This window comes from Olea europaea, unplaced genomic scaffold (assembly GCF_002742605.1).
Source record: "Olea europaea var. sylvestris unplaced genomic scaffold, O_europaea_v1 scaffold139, whole genome shotgun sequence".
NCBI lineage: Eukaryota > Viridiplantae > Streptophyta > Magnoliopsida > Lamiales > Oleaceae > Olea > Olea europaea.
In genome coordinates, this window is record NW_019231420.1 from 169,287 (window position 1) to 189,020 (window position 19,734).

Sequence of the window (19,734 nt, forward strand, 5' to 3'; positions counted from 1 at the left end):
GAAACACCAAAAAAGTATGAGTTATTCATTTAATAAACACAATGTCACATATACATAAAAAACACGAAATGAATAGTTCACTTACATCGTCGGCGAGCCAAGCTCCCGCAGTGGTGATATCGTGGAACCACTTGTAAGGGTTCGCGACCGTCCTTTGTCCTATCTGCGGCTAACTCTGTAAAAAAGAGGGAAATGTTAAAATAAGCGTGGATGAGTTAGCGTACAGTGCTTTATTAAAATCATACAATACTTACCCGGGGATACCTCTCCGCCACTCTGTCTCGAACGCTTTCCACTTGGCATTGTCCACCTCCCTGAATAAGTTCGGGTGCGTCTCATCGATGAACATCCTCCTCTTGGCCTCAGCCGTGAAGGGGGAAATAACATATTGTGACGGCACTCTCAACCTCTTGCCGACCACCTACTCCGTCTCGTCAACAGCATGTCTCTTACCCTCAATCACGCTAGGCGTCCTCTCGACCTCCGGGGCCACCTCCTCCGCCCCTCACATCAGGGCCTCCTCCTCCGCCCCACCCGTTGGGGCCTCCCCTTCTGTCACCACCTCCTCCGCCCCTCCCGTCGGGGCCACCCTCTCCGTAGACAATCACAATGACTCCAATGTCTTATCACGCTAAAAATGTGGGTGACCTCCCTCTCCATCACCATCTCTGTCACCCTCTCGACCGCCATCCCCTCTATCCTCCCATCAAATGCCTGCTAAATCTCCTCTAAGCGCCGCTACTGTATCTTGAAGGTTGACAACGGAAGACTGTAGTATTCTAACATCGTGGGATAGATCGTCAACCCTCCCTGTCAACTCTCGTCCTATATCGTCGACCATCCCTGTCAAATAGTCGACCTTCCCTGCCAGATCGTCGACCCTCCCTGTCAACTCTCGTCCCAAATTATCGACCCTCTCCGTCAAATCTCGTCGTAGCGCGCCGACCTCCTCCACTATAAATCCAATCAAACGGGCATACAAATCATCACTGTGTGCCGGAGACACACGAGGGAGGTGTCTAGACGGAGGTGATGCCAATGGCAGCGGCGATGCCCTCGGCGGAGGTGATGCCACTAGTGGCGGTGATGCCCTCGACGAAGGTGATGCCAATGGTGGCGGCGATATCCTCGACGGAGGTGATCGTGGATCAGCTGGACCGCCCTCCTACATAAATAACATTACAAATTATTCAATAAATTTATACGTCGACGATATTCAATAAATTATATTTCATTCACATACCCAATTTAGGTCCAAACTCGGATCAGACATCTCCTCGTCTGGGGTGTGTAGAACGCCTAAATCCCGCACAAGACCCCGAGCCTCCTCTTCCATCGACGGCGTCAACTCAGGTATGATTTCAAGCTGACATATTGACATTTCAACTACTTAAAGATCATGTAAATAGAATTTTAAATTACGTATAATATAAATCACAAATGCATAATACTTACCTGAGGATCGTCGAGGAGGGCAGATAACTGTTTCCCAGTGGGACATCCCTCCGCTCGCGATGATCTCCAATGATGCATCCGAGGGCAGCGTGTCTCCCCTCGCTGCGCAAAGCAGGCCCCTAGTACAGGGACTATCTCATACACCCAAATCTGTAACACATACACTTATTATGCACAAATGTAATATACTAAAACTTTAACTTTGATTATATTAAATATTTGCCTGCACCGCTAAAGACAATCCATATGTATCGTATTTACGCATCGACCCCCTGGGCCTCGAGTGTGCTCTTGTGAAGACATGTACAGTGTCTTTGTAGCATCTCCGGTCCCATGGATAGTTGTTGAACGCATCGATGTCATAAACAACTTACAAATGAAAAATGTTGATGACAGTCTTCTTGTGATGACACCTCATCACACTCTCAAGGATGTAGACCAGCCCAAGCTTCAATCTATCTAGCATCTGGGCGCACCCCCTGATCGCGACCATCAAGTCGGGTAGAAGCACCGACCCATGTCCCTAGAAGTACGTCTCGTACAGTCTATTGCTTCTCTCAATGGTTGTATCGTCGCCCGTAATCCTCACTCCAGTGATCAATGTAAACTCAAATGTCGAGAAACTGACGACCTTGCCCCCGAGGTCGAATTGGAGGGAATCGCCGTCGACTGGCCTCAGAAGCCGACATAGAAGTGCATCGATGATCTGTCCTGAGTACTGCACCTCTCGCAACTGGTATAGTGGCCACAAGAAGGACTGTCATAGCATATCTCTGTGCTGATCATCGAGCAACTCCAACACAGCAGTAAAACTCTCAAAGCTACTGTTCCAAGTAGCCTTCCCCGCCATCCGTCTCAACTCCCCATCTAAATGATACTCCATCCTGCAAAAATTCAAATGTTAGAACATTGAACAAGAGATAACAAAATAAAGCATAATCTCACAAAATCAAGGGAACCGAATTCTAATTACTATACGATACGCATTAAAATAGATTAGTTATAAAGAAAATTAATCACAAATATTACATTTGGAAAATATATTTGAAAAAAAATCAAATTAAATACATTTTCAAAAAAATTAAAGAATATAAATATTATTTAAATAAATTAGAAAAAAATCAAAGGTGAAAATAAAAGAAAAATAAAAGGAACAAAATAAGTTGTTAATTTCGGACAACATTATCTATTCAATTATTAAATTATATAAAAAATGGCAATTATAAAAATTACATAAATAAATAACATCATTATTATTTAATCAAATTAAAATAAATTAATTATAAAGAAAATTAATCTTGTAATCATTTGAAAAATATAAATACATTTTAAAAAAATGTAAAAAATATTTATATTATTTAAATAAATTTGAAAAAAAAATTAAAGATATTTCATAAAAAAAAAAAGGGAACAACACAAAATTGTTAATTTTAGATAATATTCAATTATTTATATTAAATAAAAGACAATTATAAAAATTAAACAAATAAATAACATAATTTAGTTTTAATGAAATAAAAAATTAAATTAATTACAAAAATTATAAAAATAAAATAAAAATTAATATATATTTTCTAAAAAAATTGCATACTGTTAACAATCAAAGGCCGACTGTGTCTTGGGTCGGCTGTTAACAGTCGGCCCTTGACTGTAATAGTCAGGCTCGACTGTTAACAGTCGGGTTGACCGATTGTTTTTTATGACATTTCACCGGAAATCGGCATTGTCGACATCATAGAGGTCCAAAAATTAGAAAAAAATCACATTTTTCATCTCAGCATGCGCACAATCTAACTACTTATGCTCATAAGATCTAATTAAACCCATTAAATGTCATATTATTCAATAAATCAACCGGAACAAAAAATTTAATATTATTCCATTTTGACAAAAATCTGCGAGAAAACTAACCGGTATCGTTCTTTTCGGTGTAGATCGTGCTTCTGGTCGGCGATTTAACTCACTACGACGTTGGTGTAGTAGGCCGGTGGTCGGTCGGTCAATTTTCAAGCAACCGTGCGACGATTTGTTTTTTGGTTAGTCGGTTAGAGAGTTTAAATCGTCCTTTTAACTTAAATTTTTTTTTTTTAACTCATTTATTGGGTCAAAGTTCCTCTTCAGAAACTGGACTTCAGTTGAGAAAATCATAAAAAAGAAGAGAGAGAACTGCAGATCCCAAATAGCAGTGACCAGTGACCGCTCCGGTGATCCAACACTGCTGGTGAAAAATTTGCGCATAAAGAAACTAAGGAAAAAAAGAAATCTGTTCTTTGGGTCGATCAATTCGACTCCAATTTTCAGGTAATTTTGCATTTTTTCTTACTTATTTTTTCGATTTATTACAGCGTCCTTTGTTTCATTTCAGATCTGATATGGCCAAAACTTATTCATTGCATGTAATCCATAAATTCATTTATAATGCTTGGATTGGATGTCTGCTTTTGAATTTATTTTCTCGATCATTCCGCATCATTGATTTGTTTTGGTGTATGTTAATGTATATATTAAGATTTATGGTCTGTATGCTGAGAACGATAGTTTTCCCCATGCTTTATTTTTGGTTCAGAATCTATATGCATGTTATGTAGGAAGATGGGTCGGGGTTTTAACTTGCTATGGACTTATTGATTTTCATTCATGTAATTCTGCTTTCTTTTATCTTAGTATTTTGAATTTAGAATACGGATATGTATTGCTGGAAAAAAAAATACTAGTCTTTGCTCGAATGAGAAGTAGGAAAACACACTGAATTTTTAGTAAGGGCTATATTTCTTCAATGTTTTAAATATGCCTGAAATTTCCACATTTTGCTAGAGTATTTATTAATGAAACTATACGACAGACTTAACATAAGTAATGATACAAGGAATTATATATTGGAAAATGACATTTTCACTCTCATCACATTCTCAGCTCTTTTTATGTCATTGTATGATGTGACTTCAGATCAACTGATGAACTAGGTGGAACATCACCATACATTCAATCATTTTCTCTAGTAGAGTGATTGTTATTATAAATTATTTGGTCTGTATTAATTAAGTAGTTTGAATTCTCCACATGACTAGGTATCAATTGAAAAAATGGAAAAATCATGCTCTTTGCTGGTACACTTTGACAAGGGCACGCCAGCCCTTGCCAGTGAGATTAAGGAAGCACTTGAAGGAAATGATGTTCCTGCTAAGATCTATGCCATGAAAAATGCAGTCATGCTTCTGCTGAATGGTGAAACCCTCCCTCATCTCTTCATTACTATAGTTAGATATGTGTTACCCTCTGAAGACCACACTGTTCAGAAATTGCTGTTGTTATATTTGGAGATCATCGACAAGACTGATGGAAAAGGCCGTGTATTGCCTGAAATGATCTTGATCTGCCAGAATCTCAGGAATAATCTTCAGCACCCGAATGAATACATCCGAGGTGTCACACTGAGGTTCCTTTGCCGGCTGAACGAGGTGGAGATCATTGAGCCTTTGATACCCTCCATTATGTCTAACTTGGAACATCGACACCCTTATGTTAGGAAAAATGCAATTCTTGCTGTGATGTCAATTTACAAGCTCCCACAAGGCGAGCAGCTCTTGGTCGATGCCCCGGAGACTATTGAGAGGTTTCTTTTGACGGAGCAGGATCCATCAGCTAAGAGGAATGCCTTTCTGATGCTTTTCAATTGTGCTCAGGATCGCGCTATCAATTACCTTTTGACCAATGTTGACAGAGTACCTGACTGGGGGGAACAAATGCAGATGGTTGTCTTGGAGTTGATCTGGAAAGTTTGTAGGATGAACAAAGGAGAAAAAGGGAAATATATCAGGATAATTATATCGCTTCTGAATGCACCTTCAGCTGCTGTTGTCTATGAATGTGCTGGAACCCTTGTTTCTTTGTCTTCTGCTCCTACGGCTATTAGAGCTGCAGCTACTACATATTGCCAGCTTCTTCTCTCTCAGAGTGACAATAATGTTAAGCTAATTGTGCTTGATCGTCTGAATGAACTTAAGTCTTCCCACAAAGATATTATGGTTGACATGATCATGGATGTGCTGAGGGCACTTTCAAGCCCAAACCTTGATATCCAAAGGAAAACTTTTGATATAGTTCTCGAACTGATTACGCCTTGAAATGTCAATGAGGTAGTTCTTACTTTGAAGAAGGAAGTTACGAAAACTCAAAGTGGGGAACTTGAGAAGAATGGGGAGTATCGCCGAATTCTTATTCAAGCCATCCATTCTTGTGCGATAAAATTCCCTGAAGTTGCAAGCACAGTAGTTCATCTATTGATGGATTTCTTGGGGGACAGCAATGTAGCTTCTGCTATGGATGTTGTCGTTTTTGTGCGAGAGATAATTGAAACCAACCCGAAATTAAGAGTTTCCATTGTTACAAGGCTTTTGGATACATTTTATCAGATCCGAGGTGCCAGAGTTTGTTCCTGTTCTCTTTGGATCATTGGAGAGTATTGCCTCTCACTTTCTGAAGTTGAGAATGGCATTTCAACTATAAAGCAGTGCCTTGGAGACCTACCCTTTTTTTCGGTTTCTGAAGAAGAGGAAGCTGCTGATTCTACCAAGAAACCCCAGCTAACAAACTCCACTACCATTTCATCTAGAAGACCAGCCATCCTTGCTGATGGGACTTATGCTACTCAAAGTGCTGCCTCTGAAACTGCCTTCTCCCCTCCAACTGTAGTTCAAGGATCTTTGGCTACTGGAAATTTGAGGTCCCTTCTTCTTGCTGGTGATTTTTTTCTTGGGGCAGTTGTTGCCTGCACACTAACGAAGCTTGTATTGAGATTAGAAGAGGTTCAACCTTCAAAGGTTGAAGTGAGCAAGGCATCAACCAGTGCATTATTGATCATGGTCTCCATTCTACAGCTAGGGCAATCTTCAGTTCTCCCTCAGCCAATTGACAATGATTCTTATGACAGGATTGCTATTTGCGTAAGATTGCTGTGCAACACAGGGGATGCTATCAGGACAATCTGGTTGAAGTCTTGCCATGAGAGTTTTGTTCAAATGCTTTTAGATAAACAGTTACGTGAAACTGAGGAAATCAAAGCAAAGGCTCAGATTTCCCATTTGCAGCCTGATGACCTTATTGACTTCTACCATTTGAAGAGCAGGAAGGTAAGAATATTGCATTTCCTAACTGTTTCCATACTTGTCATTTGAGATTGTAGTCTGAACGCTTCTCAGTTTTTTAATCAAATTCTGGTTTTGCTTGTCATATTAGCCTGACAGGGGCGGATCTAGGGGCTGGGCACCCAACCCATATCGTCAACTTTTTATTAATTAAGGGGGGGGGGCCCCCCCCCCCCCCCCCCCCCCCCCCAAAAAAAAAAAAAAACAAAAATAAAAAGTAAAAAATTGCAGTCCATTTTATCGAGCTAGTTTGCAGGTCAATTTCGGATTATAATTCTCAAATCTTAGGATATGTTCATGATACCATTTTGAAGTACTCAAGGCGCACTTCTTAATGTACCTTTCAATTAGCAAAATTGCTAAACGATGATGTTAAAATAGTTGAGTTAAAAATGATTGCACGAAATGAGTGTAATGAATCTAATTCTTGGCTGCCTATTTTGGCTTATTTTCTGGCTACATTTTTCAATCATTGAGGTATATTATTGGTATTGTTTTGCAGAACTTGCAACCAACTATACAGCGCATATTTCAATATGGAAAATCATTAATGGTGGACTAAAATAGCTAGCAAAAGATGGCTACTTAAAAATGGGTTTAATAATTCTATTTTAATTGAATGTATTGCATTAAATATGAAAATTTAAGGGTAAGGCTTACTTCATTTCTCTCATGTGTCCTCTGTAAAAAAAAAAAAAGAAATTGCAAGCCCCCCAAGTTGATTAATCCACGTCCCTGGCCTAAGTCATCTCGCTCTATTTCAGTTTATGGATTTATTCGTCTTCACCGTGTCCATTATAGGATCATGCTCTGTAGCTATGTATTCAGGTCAATGAGCTCACATCAAATTGATGGAAGCCTTGACCAACTTTATTCATTGTCTAAATATCTATTCACATGAAACTTTGTGGATGGACAGGTTTAAAATTCACAAGAAACCATTAACATTGTTTGCATGGCAGTGAAGTTGAGATGGAGACATTGTATATTGAGAACAAATGTTTTATGTGGAAGTTTGTTCATGCTGAGGGTTATACAAGGCAACTATTAAAAATCTTGTTAAATTTGTAAAAGAATTGTATTTTGTTTAGTTTAATTAGCTTTTACTTTACTTTTTATTTTTAATATCTACATTTTTGGGCCTTTGTATCAAGTTGTCAAATGTTATGTAAGCATCATGTTACACTTGGGGCCAGTTAATTTTGCCTGCTTTGGAGGTTTGGTCTGACCAGTTTTTAAGTACTTGTGATTATAATTTACCATTTCATGACCATGAGGACATATGTTGCAAGGAACTTCAAAACGTGCCAAAAAGTATCTTTAGTCACTCTATTGTTTAAGTTTTTAGAATTCTGCAATTTCTCTTGAGAAGATCATGATTCTGGTCTCTCTTTGATTGGTTGTATCATGCATGTAGTATACATAATGTATAAACAGTTTATTCATTTACACATTGTTGTCTTCACTTCAGGGCATGAGCCAGCTGGAGTTGGAAGATGAGGTTCAAGATGATTTGAAACGTGCTACTGGGGAATTTGTTAAGGATGCAGATGATGCTAATAAGCTGAACCATATTGTTCAACTGACAGGATTTAGTGACCCCGTTTATGCTGAAGCTTATGTGACAATTCATCAGTATGATATCGTTATGGACGTTACAGTTATTAATAGAACCAAGCAGACCCTTCAGAATTTGTGCCTGGAGCTGGCTACAATGGGCGATCTTAAACTTGTTGAGCGACCTCAGAATTATACTTTGGCACCTGAGTCAAGCAAACAAATAAAAGCAAATATTAAGGTGTCCTCTACTGAGACGGGAGTCATATTTGGAAACATTGTTTACGAGACCTCAAATGTACTTGAGCGGACTGTTGTGGTCCTCAATGATATTCATATCGATATTATGGACTACATATCTCCTGCTGTGTGCGGTGATGCTGCTTTCAAAACCATGTGGGCAGAATTTGAGTGGGAAAACAAGGTACAACAGGCACTTAAGTCCTGATGTCATTCCTATTTTTTTGTTTAAGACACCAGCTATATATTCCATATGATTTTTTGCTTTGCTCTGGGAAGGAAATACTGTATGTTGATGACTGCACAGAAGCAACTAGGAAAGTCACAATTGAATTTTCTGATAAATTCCTACATAGTGCTTCCTTTGTCACTGCTGGTCAAATTTAGACCGTTCATTATCCATGTATTCTTTGAAAGTTAGTTTCTCTGATGTCTATTGTTTTGTTATAATTTAATTTCTTATTTCCTTTGTGTAAACCAAAACTTCGGCTGGAGTGTTGATTGAATTTGATCAGCATCAGCACCGATGATTTAGATGGTTTTGGTTGCTTCACTAGCCTGAAATAACCATTGAACGTACTGTTAAGTGCTCCTACTTCAAAAGTTATTACTTTGATCAATTTGATGTATCGGTCATTGAATGGAGGGTAAAACCATCAAAATATTTTTCTGCCATTCTTGATCAAAAGTTTGACTTGAAAAAGTTGATGTATTATTGGTGGTATAATCGATGATAATTTGGGGAGTTTAAAATAAGGACTTGCCTTGATAATACATAATTGGAAGGTTTGTTATTTTGTGGAAATGGTCAATTCTGCCAACTGACTAATTTGATTTGTAGGAAAAAGTTTTCATGCCTTTTTCATATCCCCTTCATGAAATTGATGGTTTATTGAATCGGTACATTCCTATGAAGTTTATTCTAGTTAAATAGGGTGCTGATTTCACGATTGCTGGCTTGCTTCTATCATACATTTATCATCCATTTGTTCCTGAATGACTGGCGAGTATCGGCAGCATTTATATTTGACTTCTTCTGTGTATAGCTTTTCCTAATGTTCACATCTGTAGGGCCAACCCATAAGCTTTCTTCGTTAAAAATAGTTTGTAACTTTGTTTCTTGTTTTCAATATTTTTTATCTCCTTGTTAATTGTTTTGCCTTTTCCCCCTTTCTTTTGGCAGGTTGCTGTGAACACTACAATCATAGATGAGAAAGAATTTCTTGACCATATAATCAAATCGACCAATATGAAATGCCTGACTGCTCCGTAAGTCATGTTCTCAATCCTGCTTGAATGTTTCATAATTTTTACAATCAAAGACATTACGGTTAAGGCCACATGCACGAGACTATGAACATTCTTTTTTCTCCCTAAAAAAAGACTAAAGAATAAAAAATTATTGTATGTCAACATAGCTACTATTTTCCAATATTAAAATCTGTGGCTTTTAGTTTCTCACTGTCATGGCTCCAATGGTTATTTTGTAAATCCTTGTTTTGTCAGCTGTATGACTGTTGACCATGAATCCTTAGTGGGAACCGCGCTTCTACCATTTCCCTTTAGTTTTAGTTTAGATACTTGGGCCTGTTTGATATAGATTTTTTGAGAATAAATTTTGTGAAAAGTGATTTTTGGAGAATGTGTTGTTAAGTAGGGGAAAATTATGGGTTTACATGTAAAACTATTTTATTTGGAGAATGTGTGATTGAAAATGAGTTTGGGAGAAATGAGTTTCAAAGAATGTGTAACTAATATCGACTTAATATTTTCAAGTTTTCTGCTATATTCGTAGTCTAACTAGTTCTTTTGATTTATTTATCTCTGATATTCAGTCCTTAATTGTAACTCTTCTAGCAAAATGTGTTTTGAGTTGGTACAAAATGCAGTGTCACAGGGCCAGAAATTGTTCAAGCTTCTGAGTGCCCAAGATCACACAAGAAGTGAAAATTTTCAATCTACGAGTTAAAACTGGGGTGTTGAAGGAACTCAAACAGACGTGTGATAAAAATTTATCACATGACACTAAATGATCCTGTACAACCACTTTCTGGGAGGAGTGTCTAATGTTTTAATATTACAAACAACATGGTGCAGATGATTTTCTGGTTGCATATCTTTGCTTGATCTCTGACCTATCCTATACAAATTTTAATTTTACGGCCCTAACAATTAGGTAAACATTAGTTTGGATGCTGTAAAGGTGAAAACTTCATACAAATTAATTTGTGAATTATGAATCTTAAGAGACATAATTGGCCTTTCTCCTAAGCCACAAAGGTAGCCACTTTTATTTATGAAGTAAATATGAATTCATTGTCATCTTCTCACCAAGTGTATTAAGTTAATAGCATGATCCTTAAAAAATTAGAGAAATCAGTAAACTTTATTTAAAGAATTTAGCTCTACAAATTGATCGAAGCTCATCCACAGTAACCTCTTACCATCAGGCTGTTAGGTGCTTGTTTTTTAAGATATCTGTTAAGGTTAACTCTCTGAAACTGAAGTGAAGGAAATATTTTGTCCTCTGGACTCTTAAATTGTGATATGTGACTGGTGACACTTTATATTTTTCTTAAACCCTGGTCAAATGCTTATACCTTTTGTTTGCTTTTATTTGGCTGTGGTTTGGTAAAGTGTATAGTTTTGCCTCCCATCCTGGTTGTTTGGTTATGTTCAGGTCGGCACTGGAAGGTGGCTGCGGGTTCTTGGCTGCTAACTTGTATGCAAAGAGTGTATTTGGGGAAGATGCTTTGGTAAATGTTAGCATTGAGAAACGGGAAGATGGAAAACTGAATGGATATATTAGGATAAGGAGCAAGACCCAAGGAATTGCTCTCAGCTTGGGTGACAAGATAACTCTCAAGCAGAAGGGAGGAAGCTGATCTCATTTACAGGTAAATGCTTCATCGTTTTCTCATATTTCGACGTTGATTTGAAAACCGGACTGGCCCAGTCAGTTCAAGTGGACCAACTGATCTGGAAACTTGCTGGGTTTTAGCCTATATCCAGACGTTAAGTAACTCGGATGAACTGGCCGGTTCAATTGGAACCAGCCTTGGGGCGACTTGGTTTCAAGTTTGCTCCCTGCTGAACCCATGATTATGACAGCTCTTTTTCTATATACTCATTTGAACCACATATTCACACAATAAAATATTTTGTACGTAAACCCAAAAATTTTTCCTACTTTAACAACGTCTTCCTAAAACACACTATTCAAAACTATGTTTTTTCTAATTTATAGTTGTTAAACAGGGGCTAAACTTTCGACTCTTGATTCTAACATTTTCCGGGTCATTGCTCAGATTGGGTTTAAAATATTGGTTTTCGAATTGAAATTGGGGGCTTGATAGTTTTCTTCTTCCTCTGTTCAAAGCAGGATCTCTCTGGATCATGTACGAACCAGTTCTAGGGGTTGTCAAGATTTTGCAATATATCCTATGTCATAACTTCACCTCACCCGTGTCCTGTAGGATTACGCTCAAAACATGCTTGGAAGAATAGTTGAGGTTTATTGATATCCAAAAACATTTTGCTTTGGATTTTGCATCTTTAGTTTGAGGTTCAGATATCCAAATACACGATTGTTGAATTCTATAGAGGAAATTCAAAAAGAAAGCATTTTTTTTTATTTTTTTATTTTTTTATTTTTTGGAATTATTTGTAATGATTTTTACTGCAAAATGATTGTAATTTTGTAGAGTAATAAATATTGATTAAAAATTTATGCACAATTATTTAAACAATAGATTGCCTTTGTCGTCTCCTGTGCATGGTTACAAATATATGATGTTTTAATAAAGACGAGATAAATTAAAATGAATATTTTAAATATACTGGGAATTTTTTATAATGGAAAATTAAATAATTAAAGCTTGAAATTACCATAAATACAGTAAATTTTTTTATATATCGGATTTACCTGGTATTTAACAATGGTTAAAAATGCTATTTTTAACTCGATAAAAAAAAAATATGGATGGAACATTCACCAGCAACCTCCAGTAAAAAATTCACGGTATTATTAAAAATATGGTCAATGTTCACAATATATGATGCAAATTTCTCGTGATTTCTTAATTTAAAGGCAAATTACACATCATGTTGGTATAGGCGGTGTTGCTTCAATTCTGTGAAGTCAAATTCGAAGCTAAGAGCAACTCGATGACTCAAAGATGAAATTAAAAATCTAAAAACTTTGCTTTGAATCTAGATTTGCTTCCATTTCAGATAGATGATTTAGCCCCTGCTTGAGCCACATTTTTGCCTCATTAAAATGAAAAATATGACCGTTATCCATCACATCAAATCACTATTTTTGAATTTCTATCTCTGACGTGGGATCCATAACGGCTCTATTTCTCATTCTCATTATCATGTGACTCAAACAGGCTCTTAAGTATAAAGTAATGAGTTGATACTCATAGCAAATTACCTTAATAGGCAGGGTTTGAAATTAGAACAAATTTGGAGAAATTCTGAATAAATTAGCAATATTGATCAAGTTATCGAAAAGGGTATAGTTATCTTTTTCATGCAATGATGGTGAAATGAAAACCCGATTGAGAATATGAAATCCGTGATCCTCTATCTTCTATGGATGGTTGTGATGTGGTCCCATAGAAATAGGATATTTTCATTGTCACTATATTTATTTGAATGGAAAGTACTACATGTACATAATTGTCTACATAATTGTGTTCATTATTACACGTGGCAATGAATTCAACCTTTAATTCAAATCTCACACTTGCACATCAACAATCGGATTATTGTCACATCACATTATGAACATCATTATGTACAAGTAGAATTTTTTTTATTTGAATAATTCTTGGTGTACATTATGGACAATGATATTTATTTGAATAATTCTTGGTGCATATTATAGAGACCAAGAATTATTCAAATAAGGAATTTGCTATGGGTACATTATGGACACCATAATGCACACATGGCGCCCCCAGGGTGGGCCAGGCACCCATCCAATAGGGGGTGCCATGTGTGCAAATCCCTATTTATTTTACGAGAAATGCTAGGTGTACACCACCATGGCTGACAGCCACATCCCCTATTAAAGGGCTGTCAAACTAAGGGGGTGTTTGTGCTTCATTATTTGTGAAGAATATATTATAAAATAGTGATTGATATTGAAATGTGTGGTTAAAAAATAAGGAACAATTTTTAATTTATGTGTAATGTTATTTTAATGAATAAGGTGTGATTGAAAATGAGTACTGCAAAAAAAAATAATGTTGTATAATGATAGACAAACAAAGCCTAGTGTACACTAAAGCAAATTTTTTATTTTACATGATTAACGTAGTAAACTAAACGTTTTTTAATTACAGTAGGCATAAAAGATAATCAGTATTTAGGCAGTAAAAAATTAGATCCTGTATAATTGAATATCCTGAAAAATAGAAGATACAATTCTTAATTATCCTACGAGGGTATACGATGGACAACCATAAAAAGAGAAGAATAATCCTTTGTCTATCCCTAAATATTTGTCCCAATACCATCATGATATAGTACAAAATAAAAAGGGTTAAGAGACCCAATTTTTTTTTTTTTTTTTACAATGCTCACAAAGTTTCTACAATTGACACCAGAAATGTGTTAAATATAATACGTCAAAATTATAAAATTCTAAAATTTGCAATACTAGGTACGTAATAGGTACAAGTAAACCAAATTACTAACATTAAAAAGTAAAATTTTCACTTTCATCGGTTGAACTCTTTATCATCTTTGTCTATTCGACTTTACTTATAAGCAAGTTTTTGAATATGCTTATTCCTCTTACAAGAATAAAGTGGAACATACATCATCCGTCATCTAAACGCTTCTTCAAAAACTTAAGAATGGAAAGCACTAAGGATAGACATGAACGATCCAACTAACAAAATTTTGATTCTTTTTAATTCAGTCAAGTCTACATTACCAAATATACTTGATGTAGTGGTCTTTTCAAATATTGCTACTCACTAATTTGCCAAATCCAAGATGTCAATTTAACAAAGATTTTCTATGCAAACACAAAGGAAACCACACAAATATTCAAGTGGCAGGAAAAGACAACCAATAGTCTTGACTAAAACCAAGAATGTGGGGACCCGAGCCCCATAAATCATGTGAAGATTCCATGAGAAAACTTCCCCAGAAAACAACAGTACAGCCAACTTAAATAGGACCCACACACGGAAAAGCATTTACCAATCGAGTAGATCAAGATAACTACCGATCCACACGCTGAAAAGCACTTGCCATTCGGTGGTCATAGAAAAATCATCAACCAATCTATACAATCGAAATTAGAGTAGAAAGGCATTAATCAATGTACATACAAGTTGCACTGAAAGAAACTTGCATTAACTCAGATATTGTCCAACATAAAAAGGATAGAAATTACACAATTTTGAAGACCACAAAATGTGAAATAGAACAAAAGGATGGAGAGTTGGATTGAAAAACTCCTATTCTACCCACACAAGATAAAACAAGGAAGATCCCAGACGCTCTAATATAGCCGGGCCCACCTCTCCGGTCCGGAATAAAAATGTTTTTAACTTTTTTCTTTTCCTTCCTGTAGGCAATGAGAGATATACCTGATAAATGGGGAAATATAAAAATAAATGCCAAAAAAATAAAATCAAAGAGGATTTTTAGCCTGTCTATCAAGCAGCCTTTTTCTCGTCTTTGGTTGGGACAAACCTTGGCAAGGTCAATAAGGTGTTTACACGGGAGACTCCTTCAAGCGAAGACCAACCTTTTCCGACCTTCATGTTTTTTTCTTCATTATTTAAGGCTATCTCCTCATTTGCACCTGAAGTTTCCACACACTCTTCTCGACCAGCCCCTTCGCTTGTTCTAACAGTGCCAGAGCGGTCCAATCCAGTATCCGCGTGCTCTTCATACACGATATTCTCTTCGAGTTCAGTGGTGGGAGCAGTAGAGTCATTTGGATTTGAATCGAGAAAGAGGCAAACAACAGCACAGTCATCAACCTTAGAAGTAGGATATTTGGACCTCCAAACCCGGCCTGCTGACTGTACTAGTTTTCGAGCTGCATATGATCGAGTGGAGCAAGAACCCACAATGTCTACAACTTCTTCATTTGAGAGAACATCCCAAATCTGCAAGTACATTAAAACTTTGCCCAATGAAAAATAAAATAAAATAAAATAACGAAATGAAATATAGCATTAGAAAATAAATAAAATGAACCATACCCCATCCGTTGCCAAGATTATAAACTCATCCTTATCAGTGATGCGTCTACATGAAATTTCAGGTACAGAGATAAGACCAAACTCCTTCAGACAGAAATCTCCAAAAGCACGTGCCATAGCGAGACCAGGAGAGTCATTGTTTGGCAGCCACACTCTTGCAACCTCAGGTTCATCCCGAAGGGCAAATACGCGTCCATTACATTTGCGGATTCTCTCAGCCTCCGCTGTCAGGTAAATAAAAGTGGATTTCAAATAACAAGCGATATTTGTATCTAAAACCAATTGATCAATTATAATCAGTTTTGAGTGAATTGTCCAAATAGTTACTGAACTTTGCAAAAGGTTCCAAGAGGTCACTGCACTTTAAAAATTACCTAAATGGTCACTGAACTTTGCAAAAGGTTTTTACGAGATCACTGAACTTTAAAAGGTTTCCAGTGACCCTTGGGAAACCTTTTGCAAAACTCAGTGACCTCGTGGCAACCTTTTGCAAAGAACAGTGACCATTTAGATGATTTTTAAAGTTCAGTGACCCCATAAAAATCTTTTGCAAAGTTCAGTGACCATTCAAGTGATTTTCAAAGTTCAGTGACTCCTTGAAAACTTTTAACAAAGTTTAGTGACCGTTTGGACCATTTACTCAATTTATTTACTCGTGAAATGAAAATTCTGGCTTTCCACAGAGACTGTTTATGCACATGCCATTAAAATATCTAGATCAACCCCAAGACCTAAAAATGGTAACACTTGGACGCATCTAATTACTATTGGAGTATCATGGCAAGACTCTTTCTAAGAGATTGGAATGTAAGCAGATACCAGCCAGAGGGAAAGCCTCATGACCTGGTCCATCTACCAAGTAGTACAAATTGGAGTCTAATTCTCTGGCCCAAAATGGTCAAGAGCAAGTTAACAACTACCAAGTACTGGCGAGCCCAATTTCTCATGAACCCTTTTAACACAATTAGAGAGTTTACTTTTTACTTTTACACAATGAGAGAGAGAGAGAGAGAGAGAGAGAGAGTACCTGGAAGGTTTGGTTTGAGATCCACAGTCAACTGGACTGCAACGAGTGAATTATTTTCATCTCTTGTACCCAATACAGCTCTTGAGTCCCCAACATTTCCAATTACAAGATCCTGACCCTACAGAAGAAAATCAAGGCATTCTTCAGTACGTAGACAACACAATGGCAAACTCATGTCAGTATCACTTATGAACTTATCAATATACCTGTTTTATTAGAGTCACTGCTGTTGTTCCACTGCAGAAGCATTCAATATTTGAATACATTCTCAGTTCCCGATCCATAAGCTTGAAAGCCTTTAAGAAGGACTCTTTCAGTGTCTGGAAAACTTCTGGATGCTTTTCAGTTTCTTCAAGATCAATGGAAGCTCTAGATGACTCTTCAGGAGGTAAGAAAGAGGTATCTTTAGAGCACCAACTATCCGTACCATTCAAACTAACCTCCCTACGAACTTCATCACTCTTTATATCAAATTCCCAGTTAGCACCCAGTTTCAAAGGAAGAAAATCTCTAACCCTCTTTGCAACCAAATGACCATAGGGACCATGGCCGTCAAAAATACCACAGAAGACCGTGTCTGTCCTCGAACCAAAATTCTAGAAATCCAATTTCACAAAAATCAGTAAATGGCTATATTACGAGCAACTTGAGACTAATAAGACAAATAAAATGCTTGATAGGACAAATCATTTATCTTACAAAACGTCAACAAGAATCTTCGGCATGTGAAAATTCAATATGTGCCCATATGAATATTCATCTTATATAAGTACAGATATCACTTTCTTAGGCCCCAGAGGATTTAATCAAATGACAGAAGACACCAAGGATAATCTGATGAGGCAAATGGGTTATTTATTTTATCCATAATTTCTCTCCTTCAAAGAAATAATCATCCCGGGTTTACTAATCACAAAATTTGATGTAGTCCCTGAAATCCTGTAAGGCAACTCTAACATCAAACACATAAAATATAAAGCAATGACATTAAAAGAAAATCTCACTTCAGGGAACCTTCAGTTACAGCTAAGTCGGCAAAAACTCAGGTTGCTCAAGTGTAGGCCAAGCCAAAACGGATCAACTACAACTATTTAGTAATAGGACATATTAAGATCGAGAGTACATGGTTTTTCAGCTGAGAATACCATTTTAAGAAACAAACAATTAGGTAATACCACAGGGTTTAACTCATTAATTAGATACAATAAATTGGAAATTACAACATCACTTGTCTTAGACTATCTACCATTAGGAAGCCATTGGATTCTGAATAAAATTGGAAGTTTGAAACAATATTAATCATAACATTCGAACTGATCACATTAATGCAAAGAAAGAAGCTAACCTCCCAAACAAGCATGGCATCTTGATTGGTTCCTTTCTTGCCTTGCTGGGTAAAGAGTGAAGCAACCTCGCTGGAACCGTTTAAGAACATGCGGCCTGGAGTCTTACGTAGTTGTTCATTGAACGGATTTCGAGACCTTTGCCTACTTATGGAGTCCTTCCCCTTCGTTACTCCCATCGGAGAACCAGGAAGCGGACTCCTGGTCTCACCGGACAAGCAGGACCCCATTATTAGGGACCTGATTATTTCCACTATGCACTCCAGCCCAGCCAAACAGGAAACCCCCCTATTTTCCGTATTTGGATCCGTCGCCAAATTTAGGGAAGAATACTTCCAAGCTATATATATATATATATATATTCACACACCTAAGTCCTCTATTCAATCAAGTAAGTCATCCTTTATTCCACAATTGAAATTCCAATGACAAGAATAACATTAAATCCGCCCAAGAAATGAATTTTCAAGCACCCTTTAAATTAAACCACCCAATCTCCACTTCATTTACAAAAAAATCATCTACTACCAAGGAATTTCACCCCTTTGGACGGAACAGAACACAATAATTAAAAAGAAATTAACTTTGAACTAATGTTATCCTTAAAAGTGCCCTAAACAAATAATAAAAAGTATAACTAAAAGAAAAAATAGTATGTTTTTATCATTTCCTCCTTTATTCCTATTTTAAATATTAATTATGTTACGTAAAAAGCTAACAATAATGTGCACTACAGAATCAGAAAGAACAGATCTATAAGAAAAAGTATTCCCTTTCCAATTCAGGACAACAAAAATTTTCTTTCTTTTTGCTTAGTCGAGAAAAAACCCGAAATCAAGAAAATCGACTGAAGCAGAATATTAATCAAGAACGCTAAAACCCAACAAGCATTCTTGACTAAAAATCCACAATCATCAATTAATTCCAAAAAATGAACAGAAAAAGCTCCCACTTGGAGCCCAGCAGCTAAAAACCGGAGCAACGTATTAATTATTCATGAATCAGTGGAAGAATTCTACCCAAACACAGCTCCGAATAATAACTTTCTATTCAAAAGTAACAGATAAAGATCGGAAGAGGAAAAGAGCGCTTCTTTGAAACGGACAATGAACGCTAGATTCAATAGCAACTTGAAAAGGTCGAGAAGAAAGAGAGAATTGAGGTGGCAAAAGCACAGACGGCAAGACTTTTTATTACTGTGCAAAGTAGAGAGCGAGCGACATACGTTTATTACGCATATTATAATATAATATAATACAAAAGATTGCAATTATTGTGATTAGAGATTTTTAAACATTTTCATTTTCTAGTCTCCATTACTTTTCATCCAAACAACGTCAACTTAAAAATCCAAACATAAATAATTAAATATTTGTTTCATCTATTCTCGATGCTTTTCTTTTTTCAATATTAAAGTTTAGTCTTAAAAAGTAATAGAGAATGTATCAATGATTTTTATGAATTATATTTTAAAGGGTTAAGGATTCATTTGACGTAACTTCTAATTTTATTTCTACTTCTTGTGAAAGAGTTTCTCGAGAACGTTTCATTTTCCTTCTAAAAACTCGTCTAATTAGTGTAAGGGATTTTATAAAATTAATCAAAGGCGTTAAAAACAGCTTTTGAATCTCAAAAGTCATAACAAACAGGCCTTAAGGATTTTCTTAAAGTTAATTAGAGATAATTATTATATAATCAGGTAACTAATTTAGTACCATTCAAGATTATCT

The 19,734-nt window shown here is 36.5% G+C and overlaps 1 protein-coding gene and 1 pseudogene across 1 annotated transcript; one reads left to right on the top strand and one right to left on the bottom strand.

The window, feature by feature from the left end:
- The first annotated feature begins 3,570 nt into the window (after positions 1 to 3,570).
- On the top strand, positions 3,571 to 12,133 carry LOC111375581 (annotated as a pseudogene).
- A 2,619-nt stretch (positions 12,134 to 14,752) lies between these two features.
- Positions 14,753 to 19,223, bottom strand: LOC111375582 (probable protein phosphatase 2C 33). Its single transcript, XM_022998421.1, has 5 exons — positions 18,007 to 19,223; positions 16,868 to 17,257; positions 16,662 to 16,779; positions 15,635 to 15,858; positions 14,753 to 15,538 (listed from the first exon to the last, which is right to left on the bottom strand). The coding sequence occupies exons 1-5, from the start codon at positions 18,232 to 18,234 to the stop codon at positions 15,080 to 15,082; spliced, it is 1,419 nt and encodes a 472-aa protein (XP_022854189.1). The 5' UTR covers positions 18,235 to 19,223; the 3' UTR covers positions 14,753 to 15,079.
- Between the last annotated feature and the right edge of the window lie 511 nt (positions 19,224 to 19,734).